Below are 16652 nucleotides of genomic sequence, written 5' to 3' on the forward strand. Positions count from 1 at the left end.
ATAAAAGATAAAAATTTTAATGTTATAGTGAAGAATCAACAACAAGTGGGACACGATTGTGAAGTTGAACGAAATTTATTGCTTATTTTAAACTTTAAAAAAAAATAATAAACTGAAAATTGGGGCGTGCAATATTATTCGTCCCCTTTAAGTTAATACTTTTTAGCACCACCTTTTGCTGCAATTACAGCTGCAAGTCGTATGTGTCTATCAGTTTTGCACATCGAGAGACTGAAATTCTTGCCCATTCTTCCTTTGCAAACAGCTCGAGCTGAGTGAGGTTGGGTGGAGAACGTTTGTGAACAACAGTTTTCAGCTCTTTCCACAGAGTCTTGATTGGATTCAGGTCTGGACTTTGACTTGGCCATTCTAACACCTGGATACGTTTATTTGTGAACCGTAGCGTTACACGTTGTTCACGGACCCGTAGACTTGGATTGGTTCGTTACAATTTCTGTCCATAATTGTGAAGTTGAACGAAATTTGTGTCCCACTTGTTGTTGATTCTTCACCATAACATTAACACTTATCTTTATGTTTGAAGCCTGAAATGTGGGAAAAGGTTGAAAAATTCAAGGGAGCCGAATACTTTCGCAAGGCACTGTACAACACACACACACACACACACACACACACACACACACACACACACACACATATTTTTTTTCCCAGGGAACTAGTAAGCACAAATAAATGGATATAGGGAGAATGGGTACATAAGAAGTCATGATGAGCCTAACAATAATGCTAGCAAATGTATATCATGAATCATTTGGCTAATCATTGAATAACTTAACAAATAAGAAAAATTCATATAAAAGTGCATAATCATACCAAGTTGTCATGCTGGGTAGCAGACTTTTTGTATTATGTGAGACTGCTGTTCATATATCACATAGGAGACATCATGACTGCTGTATATACATCATATAGGAGACATAAGACTGCTATGTACATGTCACATAGGAGACACAGACTTTGTACATGAAAAGCGTTGGTGCTAGAGAGCTGCGATGGTGGAAGGAGGACAGGGTAGAGTCAACTTTGGCCACAATGAACATACTGATTCGTTAGTTTTGTGTATTTAATATGCAGCCCAAGACAACTTTTCTCTTCCATCCCGGAGATGCCAAAAGGTTGGACACCCCTGCTTTAAAGCTAAGCTTATACCTTACCTGAATGTTAAGACTGTGAGCGGTCTGTAGGATTTATGACTTGCATTGCTACTGAGTTTGGTGCCCCAAAAATCATGAAGCCAAAGATCCCCAATTGTAGTCTCTCCTCGGAGATCCTAAACATAACACACAAAAACTGATCATGATGTGACTTCAATGGCGATCGAAATGCTGTATGCAAAGTTCTATAGGCCGTTATGTAATTGAATTAGTCATTATAGCCGAGAATGCTCTACTTCTAAGGCTGGTTTCAGACGTCCTTGTTTAATCAGGTACCAGTCACACGCATGGTTATGGTCATACGTGTGACATCCATGTTTGCATATGTGTGACACGTACCGGGTAAAACACGTGTCTCTGTAATGAAAAGATGTTCTATATTTACGTGTACCCAGCGATGCTGTCTCCGGCTCTGCTGTGTCCCGCTCCTGACCCCCGCTCATTATTTTCATTGATTATTCACTGCCGGAGGATCTGGAAGCCGGAGCATCGCGGGGACAGGCTGGGTACAGCACAGCCGAAGACAGCACCGCCGGGGACATCGCCGGTGACAGGTGAGTATACAGCAGTTTGTGCAGTGATATCCAGGGACTCATCAGGGTTCCCAATGAACTCATGAACTTCTGGAAGTCACCGTTGTGACACTCGCTGTAGTGCAGTTGCTGCAGGGGTGTCATCAGGAGGTCATCAGAGTTCATTGGGAAATCCGATGACCTCCTGGACGTGCCTGCACACACTGCTGGCAGGATACTCACCTGTCACTAGCGATGTCCCCAGCGATGCTGTCCTCAGCGGTGCTGTCTCCAGTGCTGTCACCGCGATGTCCCTGCTCCCAGCTGCTCACTGCGGTGAATAATCAATGAAAATAATGAGCGGGGGTCAGGAGTGGGAGGCAGCAGAGCCAGCATCAATGGAACAGGCAAATATAGAAAATCTTTTTATTTAAAAACCCGTGTTTTCTCCGGTCCGTGCCACACTGATGTCACACGGATCACATCAGTGTGCGGTCCGTGTGACACCCGTGCTGCTGGAGAAAAGGGCACGACTCCGTGTGAAATAGCGAGGCCACATGGTCCGTGTGAAAACACGGCCGTGTGAGAGTGCACAATAGGGTAACATTGGTACGTGTGACATCCGTGTTAAAAACGGATGTCACACGTACCTAAAACACGGACGTCTGAAACCAGCCATACATGTATAGTCATCTACATAAACTATTTCACTGCTGTACGAATTTAAGGGAGAAATACAAATACTAAAAATAAAGTGACAATTTGCTTTAAAAATTATGCGTATTTATCTCAATGATACTGTTTGCTTGAAGACACATCATTTATACAGGGATAAAGCATGTGCCAAAATGTTCCAGCTGTTTACAAAACATGAACTTGGTTGGGGTAAACAACACATAAATAATTCATGTCACTGAAGTACCAAAGTCACTAAGCATTACCATGGATGGAAACAATAGCATCCGGACAGCATTAGCGAGAGCTCAGTGGAAAACAAAAAGCTACCAAAAGTTTTTAATGCCATTTTAGGAAAAGAAGGTATTCATATCCTGCAGGCGTAGAACAAACTTTTTTTTAAGGTTTTAGTAAAAAAAATACTTGTTTTGTCTTAGAGACTAAACATGGAAAAAATAAATAAATACATAAATAAATAAATAGAGAGGGTTTGTACAGTTGAGGAAAAAAAAAAGCTTTTAAACAACTTCTTTCTGAGAATATAGTACAGTTGCTCATTCATGGTCTCCCAGAGAGGAAAGCAGCAGCTCTATGTGCTCTCTAGACGTCCCTTTTTATTTTGGCAATACATTTTTCCATATCACAATATGTATTAAGAGGCAGCATTATAATGACAGGTAACAGCTCTATACACAGCTTAGAGCTTAGGATCCATCAGTCACAATACGTTATGTTATGGTCCTCTCCCACTCTTCACAATAAACTCCACAAGCTCATTAGATACATAAATAAAAAAAAAAAAAAAAAAAAAGATGTGGTCAGAGTCAGTTTATTGCTGCTAATGTACATGTAGATTTCCTGAAGCAATGGGAAGTTTCTGTTTGCAAAACAAAAAAAAACCCTCTAGTGGCCAGTGTGAGAATTGCAAGATTTCTATTTTAACCCCTTCACGACCATGGACGGATCTTTCAGTCATGGTGCCCTGGGCCTTAACGACCAAGAACGGATCTTTCCGTCATGGCGTAATCGCGGCACCGGAGCCTCCGATGACTGCGATTGGTTAACATAAACCGCAGATTCGGGGAGGAGGGGACCTGTACCTGACCTCAGGAGGGGTGGTGCCTCCTCCCCGGACCTACGGAGGCTGTGATTGGCTGACGAATGCCGCTCAACCAATCACAGCCCCTGTAATGTTCCAGTCATTTAAAATGACTGAAACATTGAAATCCAACCCTGACCAGTGCAGCTGTAGCACTGGCCATTGGCTGGAGCTGGGTGACCTCACTGGATCACCCTCCCCCAGTTCCAGCAGCTCTGATTGGAGAGATCGGCCTTGTGACCGATCTCTCCAATCACCATGGACCTGTTGCCGGTGACCGCCCCCGTCACTTGTCGTCCCTGCAGCACGCCAGCACAGTGAGTGTATACAGTGCAATGGCAAGGCGACAAGCTCCGGTCCCATGCTGTTATGTGACCGGAGCATGGGACCCGGAAGTTGCCGCGCTGCCATTGCACTGTATGAAACCGGCGAAAAGCCTCCCGATCCGCCGCCGCCGCTGCCCTCCGCGATCTGCCACCCCTGTCTCCCCGATCTGCTGCCCGCACCCCCACCCCTCGTGATCTGCTGCCCGCACCCTCAAACCTTCCAATCCGCCGCCGCTGCCCTCCGCGATCTGCCACCCCTGTCTCCCCGATCTGCTGCCCGCACCCCCACCCCTCGTGATCTGCTGGCCGCACCCCCACCCCTCCCGATCCGCCGCTGCCCTCCTCCGTCTGCCACAGTGTCACCACTCTCCCCAATCGGCTGCCCGCCCCCTCTCCTCCGTTATGTGCTGCGCGCGCGCCCCCTCTCCTCCGTTATGTGCTGCGCGCCCCCCACCTCTCACCCCCGTGCTCTGCGCGCCCCCCACCTCTCACCCCCGTGCTCTGCGCGCACCCCCACCTCTCACCCCCGTGCTCTGTGCTCCCTCACCTCTCACCCCCGTGCTCTGTGCTCCCTCACCTCTCACCCCCGTGATCTGTGCTCCCTCACCTCTCACCCCCGTGATCTGTGCTCCCTCACCTCTCACCCCCGTGATCTGTGCTCCCTCACCTCTCACCCCCGTGATCTGTGCTCCCTCACCTCTCACCCCCGTGCTCTGTGCTCCCTCACCTCTCACCCCCGTGCTCTGTGCTCCCTCACCTCTCACCCCCGTGCTCTGTGCTTCCTCACCTCTCACCCCCGTGCTCTGTGCTCCCTCACCTCTCACCCCCGTGCTCTGTGCTCCCTCACCTCTCACCCCCGTGCTCTGTGCTCCCTCACCTCTCACCCCCGTGATCTGTGCTCCCTCACCTCTCACCCCCGTGATCTGTGCTCCCTCACCTCTCACCCCCGTGATCTGTGCTCCCTCACCTCTCACCCCCGTGATCTGTGCTCCCTCACCTCTCACCCCCGTGATCTGTGCTCCCTCACCTCTCACCCCCGTGATCTGTGCTCCCTCACCTCTCACCCCCGTGATCTGTGCTCCCTCACCTCTCACCCCCGTGATCTGTGCTCCCTCACCTCTCACCCCCGTGATCTGTGCTCCCTCACCTCTCACCCCCGTGATCTGTGCTCCCTCACCTCTCACCCCCGTGACCTGTGCTCCCTCACCTCTCACCCCCGTGACCTGTGCTCCCTCACCTCTCACCCCCGTGACCTGTGCTCCCTCACCTCTCACCCCCGTGATCTGTGCTCCCTCACCTCTCACCCCCGTGATCTGTGCTCCCTCACCTCTCACCCCCGTGATCTGTGCTCCCTCACCTCTCACCCCCGTGATCTGTGCTCCCTCACCTCTCACCCCCGTGATCTGTGCTCCCTCACCTCTCACCCCCGTGATCTGTGCTCCCTCACCTCTCACCCCCGTGATCTGTGCTCCCTCACCTCTCACCCCCGTGATCTGTGCTCCCTCACCTCTCACCCCCGTGATCTGTGCTCCCTCACCTCTCACCCCCGTGATCTGTGCTCCCTCACCTCTCACCCCCGTGATCTGTGCTCCCTCACCTCTCACCCCCGTGATCTGTGCTCCCTCACCTCTCACCCCCGTGATCTGTGCTCCCTCACCTCTCACCCCCGTGATCTGTGCTCCCTCACCTCTCACCCCCGTGATCTGTGCTCCCTCACCTCTCACCCCCGTGATCTGTGCTCCCTCACCTCTCACCCCCGTGATCTGTGCTCCCTCACCTCTCACCCCCGTGATCTGTGCTCCCTCACCTCTCACCCCCGTGATCTGTGCTCCCTCACCTCTCACCCCCGTGATCTGTGCTCCCTCACCTGTCTCCCCTGTGATCTGTGCTCCCTCACCTCTCACCCCCGTGATCTGTGCTCCCTCACCTCTCACCCCCGTGATCTGTGCTCCCTCACCTCTCACCCCCGTGATCTGTGCTCTGCTCACCTGTCTCCCCCGTGATCTGCGCTGCGCTCCCTCCCCACCTCTCACCCTCCCCGAGCTGCTGCCTCCTTCATCTCCTGTGATCCTGCTGCCTAGATCCATCATGTAGGGTAACTATCCCCAATCTCACCTCCCACTCCCCTTCCCTCCCATCCCCCCATCCTCTGCCGCTCCTGCATCCACTGCGCCCTCTCCCATCCGCCCCCACCCTATCCCAGCCGCCTCCGTCTCACAATCACAGATGCTCCCTTTATATGCCGCTGCCCCCCATCTGCCGCTGTTCTGATCCATCCTGTAAGTATTGTTCGTGGCTCTTTTCTAACTATCCCCAATCGCATCTCCCACTCCCTCTCCCCCCCCTCCTTCCCCACCTGCTTGCCGCCAAGTGCTGATCAGCTACGTGATTGGCTGATCAGGTACGTAATTGTTGCTCTAGTTTTTGCTTTTTTTTGTGCACCCCAAATAAAAAAAAAAAAAAAAAAACTTGAACAATTAGGTACCTGATCAGCAATCGTCCTGCAGTCGTACTCGACTTTGGACAGGACTTCTTTTTTCCATCCCACCTAGTCCCCCCCCCCCCCTTTTTTGCAGAACATTCGTGCGTGCGCCCTGATTTTTTTTCTATGCCATGGGAGGTCTAGTTTCCAAAATGGGGTCACATGTGGGGGAGCTCCACTGTTTCGGCACCTCAGGGGGTTTCCAAACACAACATGGAATACGCTAATTATCCTAGACAATTTTGCGTTTGAAAAGTCGAATGACGCTCCTTGCATTCCGAGCCCTGCTGTGCGCCCAAACATTTGATTTCCACCACATATGAGGTATCTGTGTACTCACGAGAAATTGCACCATACATTTTATGGTGCAATTTTTCCTGATACCCTTGTGAAAAAAAAGCTACCTGGTTGAAGTAACAATTTTGTGGTAACAATTTTTTTTTATTATTTTCACGGCTCAACTCTATTGAGCACTTTGATCCCCTGGAGGCTTCACAAAAGTTAATAAACATCTAGATAAATTCCATGAGGGGTCTAGTTTCCAAAATGGGGTCACATGTGGGGGAGCTCCCCTGTTTCGGCACCTCAGGGGCTCTCCACACGCAACATGGTGCGGCTAACGATTCCAGCTAATTTTCTGTTCAAAAAGTCAAATGACGCTCCTTCCCTTCCGAGTCCTGCCATGCGCCCAAACAGTGGTTTTTCGCCACATATGAGGTATCTGCGTGCTCAGAAGAAATTGCCCAACAAATTTTGGGGGTTCATTTAATCCTGCTACCCTTGTGAAATGCAATATTTGAGGCTAAATTAACATTTTTGTTGCAAAAAGTTAAATGTTCATTTTTTCCTTCCACATTGCTTTAGTTACTGTGAAGCACCTGAAGGGTTAATAACCTTCTTGAATGTAGTTTTGGAGTAGCCTGAGGGGTGCCGTTTTTGGAATGGTGTCACTTGTGGGTGTTTTGGGTCATGTAGACCTTTCAAAATCGCTTCAAATGTGATGTGGTCCCTAAAAAAAGTGGCTTTGTAAATTTTGTTGTAAAAATGAGAACTTGATCAGAAACTTTGAACCCCTATAACTTCCTTAATTTTTTTTTTCCCCAAAATTGTTCTGAGGTAAAGTAGACATGTGGGAAATGTTATTTATTCATTATTTTGTGTCATATGTCTCGTTGGTTTTAGAGCATAAAAATTCAAAGTTTGAAAATTACAAAATTTTCAAAATTTTCGCTTTTTTTCACAAAGAAACGCAAAAAATATTGGCCTAAATTTACCACTAACATGAAGCCCAATATGTCACGAAAAAACAATCTCAGAATCACCGGGATCCGATGAAGCATTCCAGAGTTATAACCTCAAAGTGACTGGTCAAAATTGCAAAAAATGGCCTGGTCTTTAGGGTCAAAATAGGCTTGGGGCTGAAGGGGTTAATACAGATGCATGTAATTGTGCCGCTGCGGGGAGCCGGCTGTCAGACACAGCTGGATTTCCCAAGGGGAATGCACAGATTGTTTATTATCATCTTTACCTTCCTGTTGGCTGTGTACACAACACAAAACAAGCAATGTGTATACAGGACTAGGAAGTGCTAACAGTAATTCCTCCTGTTGATCACTAGGTGTAGGAAGGGAGCTAGAGCTGCAGTGTCCTTGGAAAACCAATCAACTAGCTATGCAACTTAAAGCCCTATTAGACAGATTAGGATGGGGTCCAGAGGCGGTGATAAGAAGCGCATTTTGGCTCAGAGGGAGTGTCGTTGGATCCATATCCTGGGTACATTAAACCCCTATGGTCTGAATGAGCAACAGAGCTTTGCTCCGCTTTTGTAGATTATTGCTATCTTGAGTCCTTAGTTTTAATCTGTGTGTTTTTTAGCTTTTATTCTTATTTCTTTCATTCTCATTGTATAGGTAATTTGGGAATCAGTTCTTTCAATTGAGGTCATCATTTCTAACGAATGAAAACAAGCCCCTATATGCTGCTGGCATACCGCTACAATATGGCCTTATTTCCATATGTGACAATATGTTGTAACTTGTGATATGGCTGTTATATATTCCTGTATATGCTCCCTGTACCTATACTTACGTTGGTTACCTTTCTGCACTGTGTCTGTCTGTGTGGTGATTGCATGCGTGGCGCTGGCTGGCGGCCGTGGCGCGTCTCGGAAGGCCTCTGTGAATGATGTGGGCGGAACTGTTTGACGTCACTAGGGATTTCCCTGACCCGCTGCATCATTGTGAGACCGGAAGTGACGGGCTCGTGGCGTCTGCTCGCGCTGCGCATGCGCAATGAATGACAAATCGCCCCGCAGTTAGACTGGGCTATATATAGCCCCGCACACAGAACTAACGTATGGCCCCCCGAGGAAGCCCTACGCGAAACGCAGCTTCGGGGCCCCTAGGACAGCACTTGCCGTGGAATCACCTAAAATGGGTAAGCACCACTAACATGAAGCCCAATATGTCACGAAAAAAACAATCTCAGAATCACCGGGATCCGATGAAGCGTTCCAGAGTTATAACCTCATAAAGTGACTGGTCAAAATTGCAAAAAAATAGCCTGGTCTTTAGGGTCAAAATAGGCTTGGGGGTGAAGGGGTTAATACAGATGCATGTAATTGTGCCGCTGCGGGGAGCCGGCTGTCAGACACAGCTGGATTTCCCAAGGGGAATGCACAGATTGTTTATTATCATCTTTACCTTTCTGTTGGCTGTGTACACAACACAAAACAAGCAATGTGTATACAGGACTAGGAAGTACGAACAGTAATTCCTCCTGTTCACTAGGTGTAGGAAGGGAGCTAGAGCCGCAGTGTCCTTGGAAAACCAATCAACTAGCTATGCAACTTAAAGCCCTATTAGACAGGATCTTTTTTATGATAGCAATTTATGAGCAAATAGTTATTGCATTGTTATCATGCGGACAAGCTCATTATTGCACAAGCAAATATTTGCTTGAGAGATCACTGTTGCGGTGAGGTAGGTAAATATGAAAGGGTTCTTTACAGTTAGAGCAGTCAGACTGTGGAATGCCCTAAAACAAGAGGTAGTAATGGCAGATACTATAACAGCTTGTAAACATAATATTGTTGGTTATAAATGACTTAATGACAAAATGTATAATTGGTGGAGGAAAGTTGAACTAGATGGACCTAGGTCTTTTTTTAACCTATGTAACTATGAAAGTCGCTAATAGCTCATAAAAGCATGAATTACACCTTAAGATTAGACCCACAAAGACAAATCCACTTCTCTAGTGTGATGTGCTGACGAGGTGGTAGCAACTTACTACAGGCTGAAATTTTATGCCAATAAGCGATAATTTTTAATCAAGTTTAAAGAATTGGTTTCACTAGAATCGAATAACTATCACTAACCTGTCACATACAAAAACGCTATTAACCTGCAGGTTAATAGAGTTGGAATCCTGCCCAGCTCCTGCATATTGAACCCTGCCGCGGTACAAAATGAACTTTATTCCCTCCAGCAGAGTTTAGATTTCAGTCACAGGGACACCCCCTCCGCGGGTTTAGTCACCCGTCTGTGTATGATGAACAGTGGCTGTAATTGCGTCCTTTATACTGACTGACTGCTGGTTCTAATGCAGAGTGGCTGTCAGTCAGTACTGGGGGTGCGGTGACTGAACCCGCGTCATTGCCACCCCTGTGACTGAAACCTGAACACTACTGAGGGGAATAAAGTTCACTTCCTCCTGACAGCAAGGTTCAATGTGCAGGCGTAGGGCAGGTTTCAAATGCTATTAACCTGCAGATTAACAGTGTTTTTACACGTGACAGGTTCCCTTTAAGGCTGGAGTCTCATTTGCGTGTGACTTGCACAAGGAATACATCACGCTGCTCGGACTGGCTTCGGCTCTCCTGAGAGGAGCGGATCAGCTGCATAGAAATAAATGAAGCTGACACACTCCTGTCAGGAGAGCCACCAGCCGATGTGATCCTCTATGTGATTCATACACACAAGTGTGACTCCAGCCTAAGGCTCCCTATAGCAAGTTAATAGCTTTCAAACTAATTTAAGCAGTAATTAATGCACCTCACCATTGTCCCCAGGGTCACTGACAAATTTCATCCCTAAAATTGATTGGAAACACAATGCTGTAGGAAATAGCTGTGTGGTGACATTACAATGTTCTGTTATTCACATGAGATCCCATTGAAAGCCGAGCAGAAAAAAAAAAAAAAAAGCTACGGTAAGTTTCTTATGATGTGTTTTTATGGAGATTACAGAGTGCAAGGTCTCATAATTCATCAGTGTTCCAAGAGCGGGAATTACACATGTATCACTCACCTTATTGTTAATGATGGCTTCAGAGTCATCAAAGACAAAACTGCCATTATAGCTATTTGCAAAGCATACAAATGACAAGAATCCAACTAGACACTTAGCCCAGAACTTAGGAAGGTAAAACAATGGAATGTCTTGATCCAAACCATCCGCGGCAGCCATGGTGTATGTTCATACCAAACTGTGCACTTCAGCATCCTGTATGTCACAACCCTAGAAAGTCAAAGATAGTGGGATGAACACAAGATGAAAACGTGACATTTGTTTATGATATATTTTTTTATTTTTTTTTCATTAAAAAAAGTTACCATCTAAATACAAAATTGCCAAGGGAACAAAAGCCAAATTATATATTATCCGTAACCTTACATACTAACATCTATTCTCTGCCGATCTATGCAATAATCAGTCTGAGACAAAAACTCGAAAAAAAGACGGCTCTAAGGCTATTATGTTAATCGGGTTGTTCCACAATTAAAGGGGTTTTCCATTATTGAGGTTCGGAACTCTATGGGGTTGTAGAGGTTTAGTCTACCCTTTTGGTGAGTTTTTGATGTTGCAGAATTTCTGCAAAGAACGAGGTTCCATCAGCAGGAGATTCCAAAACGTCCAATATTTTATTTATAAAAAAAACTAAATCCAATCACACAGAAGCAACCAACCACCACCATTTAAAAATGAGGGTCAAACGCATTTCGGACAAACGTCCTTAATCAATGCAACTCATAAGGACATACTTCCTGCTGCAGGAACCGTGTTCATTCCTGACCCTTTGACACACCGCAGCCTCTGTGCAGTGGCGTGGACCTTCCTTCCGGGTGAGCTGACCACTGAGGTTTCCGCAATAGTTTTTATTTTATGTAAATTAGGATACATGAGGTTTTTTTACATGTGTTTTATTGCGTTTTTGAAGCAATTTTTTTCCTCTCGTTGATATTTCATGTTTTAAACAAAGCTCTTTGTTTCTGATAGAGCCTGGCATTTAGGTTGAAAAAAAAAACCGTTTTTTTTTTTTATGTACTTATGTGGTTGTGATGCGCTTCCATGCATGTGCATTTTAACTTTGATTTAACGCAAGTATATGAGAAAAAAAAATCTGCACATAAAATTCAGAGTACCAGCAAGAGAAGACGACATGTTGCGGATTTGAAACAGGCACCACAGGTCGGTTCACACTTAGTGAAAAAGCACAGTGGGCTGAAATTTCTATAAATCCCATCCATTTAGCTGGAACTGTAATATGCTGCGTTCTTGACGCAGCGCCAAAACTTCATTGTGGGCACACAGCCTAAAACAACATTTGCTATACTGCTCCAGCACTGCCTCTCTGCTACTGCCTTGGTCTTTGACAGGTTGCAGCGGTGAGGGCCTTGCCATAGTGCTTGACTACTGCAGTCAATCAATGGACCCTGTGGTCATGCCGATGTATGGAGTTGTGATATGACAGCTTCAGCCTGTCTACAAAGAGCAAGGGTAGTGCACTAAGTAAGCACTGGAGCAGTGATGGGCGAGAACAGCTATTTCTATCAGTTTTATCCTCTATAACCATATAGAGCGCAGAGATATAATAAAATTTGGTGTATCTCGCTAGACATGTTTGACGCTATTCCTCATACCTCTGGGCCATGCTCCTTTGTAGACGCTGTCTCATGAGGTACAAAAATAATATCAAACGCATCATAGATCTGGCAAAAGGCACGTTTATAGCAAAAAATCTGAAGCATAGAGCTTCATACATTATCCCAATGTGTGCACTGCCTCTTTTAAAACAAACCCCCAAAAACCGCGTCAATAAGCTGATTGGTTGGTATGGACAATAACAAAATTCATGTTGCCTCCATTAGACAACAGGATGCTTTAAAAGTAGCACAGCAGAAATCACCAATCCACAGGGCATGCCACAAGTTCGTGATACCTGTGAAGCCCACATCTATGTAGAGAATGGCGCCCCATGGAGTGCGGAGGTCAGGAGAGAAGTGGCAACGCATGTGCACTTCTCTGTCCGTTTATATGGGAGGATGACAAGTCGCTATGCAGTCTTTAGAACATATGAAGAGCGGCGCATGTGTGCCCACCCCTCCATTCTGGACAGTTGGTGATGGGATCCCATTCCTGAGATAGGTGTGGGATCAGCATCTATTTATGGGATATCCTGTGGGTATAGCAGAATTCTCAGAGATAGGACAGCACCTTTAAGGGGAAATATACTTTTTAAATTGTGGGCTGTGTCTAGCTGGACCCTTGTCGTTCGTACGCTTAGTAACCTAGGAGCAGTCCAATGGTATCATTGGTTCTAATAAGGAGCTGTGGATGTCTTATAGCACGTATGTTGCATACAATACCAGTAGGGCATGCTGGAGGCTCAAGGGTCAGATGGACGGCTCTCGATCTCTGCTGTACACAGAAGCAGTCACAGAGCCACGCGGGGCCCACGGGAACAGACAGGACTGACTTTGGAATAGGGATACAATACAAAGTGTGCAATGATAAAAAAAAAAAAAAATAGGATCTTGTGTGAAGAAACAGCTTTTCGAGAAACCTAATAAAATGAGATCAGATGCATTGGAACTTTGTCACAAATACACAGAGAGATCCGAAATCTCTGTATTTGTGGAAATCCACAGAATATTCAGAAATTTGATAAAAGTAAATACGTTTTTAAAACCCCATTCAGACACACTGCAATGTCAATGGGCACAGGTTTTTTGGAATCTGGGACAAAAATCTGTAATAACTTCACCACAACATTGCTGACCATATTCACAGCTGAAACTTTCCAGCTGCACGTCCACTGTCCCCATAGGACACATCCCTGGAGACCTGACTGATGGGCTATAGGCATCCCTTCAGGCTGGAATGAGGGCGGCTTCTGTGGCAGGGGGCGATATTGGCTATTGGACGCAGGGTTACGGGATTAATAGGCTTCCCTTTATCGATAGGTATGGACTTTCTCCAGGCAGATGTCCCATACAGCGCCTTGTGGTGGGTTCTATATACTGCCCTATATAACACATCCAGACTTCAGCACTTTTCACCTGGCCCAGTCCTGTGATCAGTGCCCTGTACCTGAGCACCACTAACACATGCAGTGACCAGAAGAACAATACAATGGCACTGCATTGTTCTCCATCACCAGGGTGGTGCCCACTAGACGCAGTGCACCGCAGCGCTGTGTGCACCAGGTAGGACACTCACTGAGGAGGCTGCTGTACTAGTGCCTTTGTGTCCTCCGCCTGCTGCCCGGTGCCGGGTCCGGTGCTGCCATCACCAGGGAGGGAAGGGCTGCGACTGCCGCCCACAACACAACAGGAAGACAGCGCGCACCTATAGCGCGGCCCCTCCACCCGGCACATCTGCGCATACACCGAGCGCGGCTATTGGCGGTCCCCTGTCACTCACTGATTGGCTACTGTGTCCCCGCTTCTCATTGGCGCCTCGCATCTTACTATGTGTGCACGTGTGTTCTGTCTGCGCCGCGCCGCGAGCCGAGCGGTGAAGTCAATAATAATACACTGGGTCAGAGCAGCGTACAGGGGAGGGCAATGCTCTGGGTCAGGGCAGCATACGGGGCGAGAGCAGTGTACTGGGTGAGGGCAATGTACTGGGTGAGGGCAATGTACAGGGGAGGGCAATGCACTGGGCGAGAGCAGTGTACAGGGGAGGGCAATGTACTGGGTGAGGGCAGTGTACAGGGGAGGGCAATGCACTGGGTCAGAGCAGCGTACAGGGGAGGGCAATGTACTGGGTGAGGGCAGTGTACAGGGGAGGGCAATGCACTGGGTCAGAGCAGCGTACAGGGGAGGGCAATGTACTGGGTCAGGGCAGCATACTGGGCGAGAGCAGTGTACTGGGTGAGGGCAATGTACTGGGTGAGGGCAGTGTACAGGGGAGGGCAATGCACTGGGTCAGAGCAGCGTACAGGGGAGGGCAATGCACTGGGTCAGAGCAGCGTACAGGAGAGGGCAATGTACTGGGTCAGAGCAGCGTACAGGGGAGGGCAATGCGCTGGGTCAGGGCAGCATACTGGGCGAGAGCAGTGTACTGGGTGAGGGCAATGTACTGGGTGAGGGCAGTGTACAGGGGAGGGCAATGTACTGGGTGAGGGCAGTGTACAGGGGAGGGCAATGCACTGGGTCAGAGCAGCGTACAGGGGAGGGCAATGCGCTGGGTCAGGGCAGCATACTGGGCGAGAGCAGTGTACTGGGTGAGGGCAATGTACTGGGCGAGAGCAGTGTACAGGGGAGGGCAATGTACTGGGTGAGGGCAGTGTACAGGGGAGGGCAATGCACTGGGTCAGAGCAGCGTACAGGGGAGGGCAATGTACTGACTGGGTGAGGGCAGCATACTGGGCGAGAGCAGTGTACTGGGTGAGGGCAATGTACAGGGGGAGGGCAACATACTGAGCGAATGCTGTGTACACAATGAGGGCAATGTACTGGGTGAGGGCAGCATACTGAGCGATAGTTGTGTACACAATGAGGGCAATGTAATAGATGAGGGCAGTGTACAGGGGGAGGGCGATGTACCGGGTCAGGGCAGCATACTGGGGCGAGAGCAATGTACTGGGTGAGGGCAATGTACTGGGTCAGGGCAGCATACTGAGCGATGGTTGAGTACACAATGAGGGCAATGTAATAGATGAGGGCAGTGTACAGGGGGAGGGCAATGTACCGGGTCAGGGCAGCATACTGGGCGAGAGCAGTGTACAGGATAAGGGCAATGTACTGGGTCAGGGCAGCATACTGAGCAAGGGCAGTGTACAGGATAAGGGCAATGTACTGGGTCAGGGCAACATACTGAGCGAGAGCTGTGTACACAATGAGGGCAGTGTACTGGGTGAGGGTAACATACAGTCATGGCCAAAAGTTTTGAGACTGACACCAAAATTATATTTTCACATGATCTGTTGCCCTCTGGTTTTTAATTGTGTTTGTCTGATGTTTACATCACATACAGAAATATAATTGCAATCATATTATGAGTACCAACAGGTTATATTGACAGTTAGAATGAGTTAATGCAGCAAGTCAATATTTGCAGTGTTGACCCTTCTTCTTCAGGACCTCTGCAATTCTTCCTGCCATGCTCTCAATCAACTTCTGGATCAAATCCTGACTGATAGCTGTCCATACTTGCATAAGCAATGCTTGCATTTTGCCAGAATTTGTTGGTTTTTGTTTGTCCACCCGTCTCTTGATGATTGCCCACAAGTTCTCAATGGGATTAAGATCTGGGGAGTTTCCAGGCCATGGACCCAAAATCTCTATGTTTTGTTCCATGAGCCATTTAGTGATCACCTTTGCTTTATGGCAAGGTGCTCCATCATGCTGGAAAAGGCATTGTTGGGCGCCAAACTGCTCTTGGACAGTTGGGAGAAGTTGCTCTTGGAGGACATCCTGGTACCATTCTTTATTCATGGCTGTGTTTTTAGGCAAGACTGTGAGTGAGCCGATTCCCTTGGCTGAGAAGCAACCCCACACATGAATCGTTTCAGGATGCTTAACAGTTGGCATGAGACAAGACTGGTGGTAGCGCTCACCTCTTCTCCTAATAAGCTGTTTTCTTCGTCGCTCCATTGGGAGACCCAGACGATTGGTGTATAGCTACTGCCTCCGGAGGCCACACAAAGCATTACACTAAAAAGTGTAAGGCCCCTCCCCTTCTGGCTATACACCCCCAGTGGGATCACTGGCTCACCAGTTTTCGGCTTTGTGCGAAGGAGGTCAGACATCCACGCATAGCTCCACTGTTTAGTCAGCAGTAGCTGCTGACTATATCGGATGGAAGAAAAGAGGGCCCATATGGGGCCCCCAGCATGCTCCCTTCTCACCCCACCGGTGGTTTGTAAGGTTGAGGTACCTATTGCTGGTACGGCGGCTGGAGCCCACATGCTGTTTTCCTTCCCCATCCCCCTGAGGGGCTCTGAGGAAGTGGGATCTTACCGGCCCCAAAGCCCTGAGGCCGGGCTCCATCCACAGACCCATTGAACCTGCTGGATGTGGAGCGGGAGTGCCGTTCAGGGACATGGCCCTGCACCATTCAGGTACTCTGTGTCCCCGTACACACAGGCACAGCA

At 48.0% G+C, this 16652-nt stretch overlaps 1 protein-coding gene across 2 annotated transcripts in view; it reads right to left on the reverse strand.

Moving 5' to 3' along the window:
• TMTC4 (transmembrane O-mannosyltransferase targeting cadherins 4) overlaps positions 1-13880 on the reverse strand; it is a 186343-nt gene extending 172463 nt beyond the window's left edge. For both annotated transcript variants that reach the window (XM_075336704.1, XM_075336699.1), the window contains exons 1-3: positions 13772-13880; positions 10580-10789; positions 1176-1291 (exon numbers count right to left, since the gene is read on the reverse strand). In XM_075336704.1, coding sequence (XP_075192819.1) covers positions 1176-1291; positions 10580-10738 — 275 coding nt within the window. In that variant the 5' untranslated portion in view covers positions 10739-10789; positions 13772-13880. The remainder of the gene's footprint in view (positions 1-1175; positions 1292-10579; positions 10790-13771) is intronic.
• Between the last annotated feature and the right edge of the window lie 2772 nt (positions 13881-16652).

This window comes from Anomaloglossus baeobatrachus, chromosome 2 (assembly GCF_048569485.1).
Source record: "Anomaloglossus baeobatrachus isolate aAnoBae1 chromosome 2, aAnoBae1.hap1, whole genome shotgun sequence".
Lineage (NCBI taxonomy): Eukaryota > Metazoa > Chordata > Amphibia > Anura > Aromobatidae > Anomaloglossus > Anomaloglossus baeobatrachus.